At 46.8% G+C, this 6,000-nt stretch overlaps 1 protein-coding gene across 1 annotated transcript in view; it reads right to left on the bottom strand.

The window, feature by feature from the left end:
• Nucleotides 1-762: 762 nt before the first annotated feature.
• Nucleotides 763-6,000, bottom strand: part of LOC144173686 (putative glutamate receptor) — a 40,637-nt gene continuing 35,399 nt past the window's right edge. The window contains exons 7-8 of the mRNA XM_077702008.1: nucleotides 3,017-3,303; nucleotides 763-1,342 (exon numbers count right to left, since the gene is read on the bottom strand). Of these exons, the coding sequence (XP_077558134.1) occupies nucleotides 1,039-1,342; nucleotides 3,017-3,303 (591 nt within the window). The 3' untranslated portion in view covers nucleotides 763-1,038. The remainder of the gene's footprint in view (nucleotides 1,343-3,016; nucleotides 3,304-6,000) is intronic.

Raw genomic sequence — 6,000 nt, 5'->3', positions numbered from 1 at the left:
GAAACAGAGCGCGTAGCGCACGGGAGGTGTGGAGAGGTGGAGGGGAGAGAGTGCTCTTATCACAGGTGGTGTGGAGAGGAGGAGAAGTGCGGACGCCGGACGACGGAGGGTCGTCTAAGAGATGCTTTGCATCTAAAAGCAGGCATGCTAACGCTGCATAAACGAGCAAGACTAGCACGCCCACGATTTATGTACCTGCTACACCATAAGCAAACCACCATCGACGCCTCTAAATACATTACAGTCAAACAATTCACGACCCATATGTAAACAGCACCCCAAAATGCTGCAAGAATAGTCTTTCCACATGGAACGTTTCAAACATTCATTCTTCGCAGCAACAATAAGGGAATGCAACAGCCTAGCAGCCATGCTTACAAGCAGCAATTCTTTAAATATATGTTTTTCCCTTGATGAAGAACATCTGCGTTCAGAACACTAACACCTGCTATTGCAGTCATCTTCGGAAAAATCGATTGTTTTAACTGTTTTATTCTTTTGACTCTTTCACACTCGAATCATTTAGATGTAGTACAATGATTGTGTTAGAATTTAGTTGTTAGAACTTGGGTAGAACTTGTCAGAATGTGGTTCTTAGAAATGGTCAGAACCCTGTGAGCAACAATGTAGCGCGTGTCCCAAACGATCTATAACTTACGGATGTTTTTATTGTGTTTTCCCATGGTTGTTACAAATTGTTAGAACTTGATAAGCAGCAATATAACGCGTATCCTAAACGATGTATAACTTACGGATGTTTCTATTGTGCGTTTTCCTGTGTCCTTCCTGCGAACATCCCGACAAGGGGTTGGCAGTATTGTTAAATAACTAAAATAAATCTGTTTTTTTTGTAGAATCCGTAGTCACCCCGACGCCGAATTTTTGTGTTCGGGCAGCTAATTCATTCGCATTAAAAGTGACCTTTTCAGCGTTTGGGTAGCGCTCTACATAAAAGTGCACTCCGTTGTGACACGTGTTCGCTGAACAAATAACAACGCCTTCGACTTTCTGGTCGACTTTGGCTCCGGGAACGGTGACTCAGTACGCATTCCTCAAGCGGCGAATGCCCCTTCTATGCCACCTGGGGCGCCCTCTATCTGCCGCCTTGTGTACGTGTTTATTAGGCGTCTTCTCGGCGCATTGTGTGCACGCCTCGGCGATGAAGGCCAGGCAGGAGATACCGACGCAAGCCAGCCACAGCACGAAGACGCTGAAGACATCCCCCAGGGCGAGTGGCGATGCCTGCTCGGTTTCCGCAGACGAACCTCCGCAGCGGGTCACGTCGCCCTTGGCACGCTCCAGCCAGAAGTTGACCAACCCGGCTTCCACTAGCCGCCGAATACTGTGGACAAAACGAAATCCTTTACACAACACTCACCTAATATATTCAGCTCTGAGTGTTAGATTTATAATATGAATTATAAAGTACAACTAAGGAATGTACAGTAAAAGCTCGTTAATTTGAACTTCCAGTTAATTCTAACTGACGTTGTGCTCCTGACACAGCCCTGTATATTTGAATGGGGGAAAACTTCCGAATTCGAACTCGGCGGTATCCAGAACGGTTAATTCGAACTGGGATCCCTTGGTTTCCATCGTTCCTCTCGCAGAAGACGTCGGCCCAGAGTAATTGCAATCTGTTTCAGATCCAAAACAAACCAAATTTACTAGAGATGCAACACAACAAAGCAGAAAAGCAACACAATGGTGCGCTCGCTACGCTGCTACGGTAGCTTATTTCGCTGCAACGGTGCATGCCGTAGCAGGTTTTCTTGTGCCGAGGTCGCTGGTCTGGGTCGGCGATCACCAACAAACGTGTAGTAGCGCCTACGTGGAGATCACGAGTCCAGAGGTGACTTTATTGTGTTCTTCCCGCTGTGTGTGGCGCGATGTCCATTCATTCTAGCGCCCGCCCGCTGATTTGAACACCGCTTAATTAGGACAATTGTACGCTCCCCATCGAGTTCGAATTAACGAGCTTTTACTGTAACAGATTACGGGAATAACAGAGGCAAGAAGTAGTATGGAGCCAATCAGTGCTTGATATATCAGAAGGTTTGAATTACTGCTGCACATAGGAGAAGACGTCAAAGCTTACGTTTTGAACAGTATATACCAAAATATTTAGCGAAGCCGTTCCGGTTACCACGGAAGATGGCTTCAGAAGCGGTCGATGGGGCAATACGAACAGTGTCTGACGCACTAGCTGTTCACATAGCTACACACGTACGCCAACATACACTATTTTACACTGAAATTACACTCCTGTATCATACAGACTTGTTTGGCCGTTTTCAACAAATCTCACGGTCTATTTCGTGCGCCCGACAGGAAAGGTGCACGTATTTTAGATTTGTCGTTTGAGCTACAGACGTCAACTGCAATTCAAGCAGTACAATACAGACTATACTCAGTTACCTTCTCTGGATTTTATTTGTAAACGTGCTTTCGCTTTGGTTCGTTCGATAAAATTGCTGTCTATAAAATGGCCTGATTACGGCTCGTTTATATATTTTATTCTGTATTGATCATTGACATACACTAAAACCTACTTTTAATGCGGCAGCCTCCTTTCTCTAATAATTCTCCGATTGTTGCAAGATTGTAGCCGCCGTTTCGCACTTACCGGCGTCAGCGTAGGCCATAATTTTATTTTGTAGAACTCTGGGTAACATTTTGGGATTAGATATCAGCTAAATTTTTACCTATCGTCTTGCTTTTCAATTTGTTGATTCACTGATGCCCCTGTAACTCACCCCCCTCTGAAATGGCTCTACCCTTGACTGTGTGAATAAATAGATCAAAAATACACAAAACACGACTGTAAAACAGACGAAATTGGGTATTTTAAGTATCTACATACTAACGCCAACAGGAAACGAACTCGTGGCTAATGTTTGTTGAAATTACCCTCAAAGGCCGGAGGTACAAGTTTAGAAAAGGAGACCATGCGGACGACTGTTAGGGACATCGTTTTTTGTTGTTATTTCTGACGCGTGCGGCTTGGCAAACGTACACTCTGTTGATATCTCCCAAGATGAGCGGGTCAATGTCCTTGCGAGCGAAGCTGTTCAGGGGGTGTGACACGACACCTTCTCGAGCAAAGTAGAACTCTGCCCCGACGAAGCCCCGACACACGGAGGTGACCTGGAAGGTGAGCGACGTGCCGTCGCTGATGATGGCAGCGTCGCCTTGGGTCACCCGCCGAAGAAGGCGTTCACCGTACAGCACGGACACCGGAACAGCCGTGCGTCGTTCGCGAACCACACGGCCGATCTGGCGCAGGTGAGGGTTGGTGGAGTCCTGCGGAAAGGGCAGGGAGTACGAAAAGGAGGACATATCACCCTGTGGCGAGAGGTAGGTATGCCTAGGTCTTTTTGTTGCCAAGTTCTTAACTTTTGAAGGTGGACTTGAGGCGGGGGCAAAGGGTAAAATGTCGGCATCTTTGAAAAGTTGCTGAGCTGAGCAGAATTGGGTTTTTATTAGCATCCCAAGTACAGTTGATTTATGTCCAGAAAAATTGTAACGACTGTGAAAGCTCGTTAATTTGGGTCTGTAGGCAGTAAAAACATGTATGAATTATTCATATGTCGAATTATCGAAGGAAGGACAAGAACAGCACATTTGCTAATCTTTTATATGCGCGCTTCTAGTTTGTGAAGTAATCAGTCATGCTAGTTTGCCTTTCGGCGGATTGCTGGGAGGAAAGAACAAGTTTCGCGTGCAACAATTTGCGGAGAGCACGAGTATTGCATGAAGCATCACATCGGAATTATTTCAAAACAGCACGAGCATACGCAGCTTCGAGGTGGTAAACAGCCGGGCTCCCCCACTGGCCACGATGTACGCTCGCATATTGCCCACGGCTATAGAGGGAGAAACTCGGCGGGCGAAGGACGACGCGTTATGGGTAATGTTTCGAGAAGGTCTTGGTACGAATTAGGCGCCCCGCGGGTGAATTTGCGCCGAAATAACGAATCTGCGGCCTTAAAGCACTGTACATTCTTGAAGGGAAGGAGCAGGCGCGGCGAACCATCCGAAAATACCAATACGGGGGGCGGAATTAACGAGGTTATACTGTATTAATATACCAATCGTAGCTCTTATGGTTGTAAAAGCTTTAATACGGACCTAGGCACGCAATAGGTGGTTAGGGCGCGCAAAGTTTTGAATCGCGCTCGATCACTGTGTTTATGAAAGATCTGTATTCGTGCGACCACAGAAAACCGTGTATTTTTATACTTAAGAAGTGCGTCAGTGGGAAAGTGGTTGTCTCTAAAACGAGGCCGCCTATTGCCTTTTCTAGTTATTATGGCAGTTCTCTTGAAACGCGCGCCGCCGGAACTTTCTTCACAGAATGCTTCTGTTTGGTGGAATGGAAGCAGAATAAATTCGTGATTATAAAATCAATTACTGTGGTGAAATGTCTGATGTTGATTCGAAATTGCTGCTCGATTTTGGCTCTTCAGCACGGAACGAGACAGCCAAAATATTATTTCAGAGAGCAGACCATTTTCGGATCAAAAATACGCTAATGAGCCATAGAGGTAGGGACGAGATCGTGTTTAACCGGAATGCTGTAAAGGTTGTGTCTGGAATGGGGACGGTGTTATTCCTCAGACAATTTTCCCGTAGAGGGGTATCTGTTAAACAAATGTTTACGTGTTGTGTGCGACAACGCGAACCCCGAGCAGCCACGTCTAGGCATGCATGGCAGCTCCGTATTCGGGGAAAAGATGATCCTGGTGGTTGAGCCGATGCCGAGTGCTTCGGCATTTAAGACCCTTTGGCGAAGGCAACACACCACTTTGACCTGGGCTTCCTGTAGACGGCACCTCTGGTCTGACCCGCCCGCGGGGAATCGTCAGTCGCCTTTTCTAAAGACGATAGTATTTCTTGGGTTACTTAAACCCAGAAATTTTGGTCTGTCTTTTTTTCTTTATTGCCTTCTTTGACAGGATGAGAAAACAAAGACACGCGTAACTTATATTCTGTACACTCAATACTCAATACAAACACTAGCACTGCAGCCCTTCTTGGGCAAACGGGGTGATTTCAATATTATTTCATTACCAACAATGCCTCAATTGTGGGTAGCCACTCGGGTTTAGAGGACTGAAGTTTCAGTATCTGCACAAAAGAACCTATTGAATCTTTAAAGTAGTGTCTGATGAGCCTGGCATCTGGGTCGGAGTAGCGTACCGCCATCCTGTTTCTCCAGATGCTATGTAGTCCATACAGCATAATTGTGTCAAGCGGCACACCGTCCTCATTTTCAACGTTCAAAAACCTAATAACGTAAGCATCAACAGGTAAATCTTTTTTGAGTGTTCGCTGTAGGATGTGCCAAAAAAACGCCGCTCCCCAACAGTCCAAGAACACGTGCTCAATTGTTTCTGGCTTTCGACACAGAAAACAGTGCATACCCCATGGAACAAACCATCCCTTTTCCTCCATCCAGGTCTTTACTTCCAGTGTTCCAGTACGGAGGCTAAAAAAGAAAGATTTCGCTCCACCTGGGACCGTCATTCTTTTCACTCGCTTAAGTACATCTCTCTCAGGCCTTAGATTACACTTTCTGCGGCCCCGCAGGGGGCATCTGCGCAAGCAGATGTTTGGTGTATGTGCGACACCACGGACCCCGAGCACCCACGTCTAGCCGTGCGTGGCAGAGCCGTGTCCGGGGAAAAGGGGAACCTGTTGGTTGAGCCAATGCCGAGTGTTTGGACCTTTAAGGCCCCTCGGCAAAGGCAACACACCACTTTGGCCCACGCTTCACGTAGACGGCACCTCCGGCCTGACCCGACCGGAGGGAATCGGCAGTCGCCTCTTCCTGTCCTCCTCTACATCTTTTACTTTCCTATCCTCTTTCTAACAATTTTCCTGTCACCTTCTCTCTTCTTGGTTCTTCTCCTTTCCTTGGCGGCTAGGGTTAACCTGGTGTGGCTAACAACCCTGTGTTACGCCATATCTGGTTATAGCCGTGGTGTAAATCTGGCG

Source organism: Haemaphysalis longicornis, unplaced genomic scaffold (genome assembly GCF_048455015.1).
Source record: "Haemaphysalis longicornis isolate Haplotype H1 unplaced genomic scaffold, Haemaphysalis longicornis Haplotype H1 scaffold_3, whole genome shotgun sequence".
NCBI classification, from domain to species: Eukaryota; Metazoa; Arthropoda; class Arachnida; order Ixodida; family Ixodidae; genus Haemaphysalis; species Haemaphysalis longicornis.
This window is presented reverse-complemented; position numbering and strand designations above follow the sequence as displayed.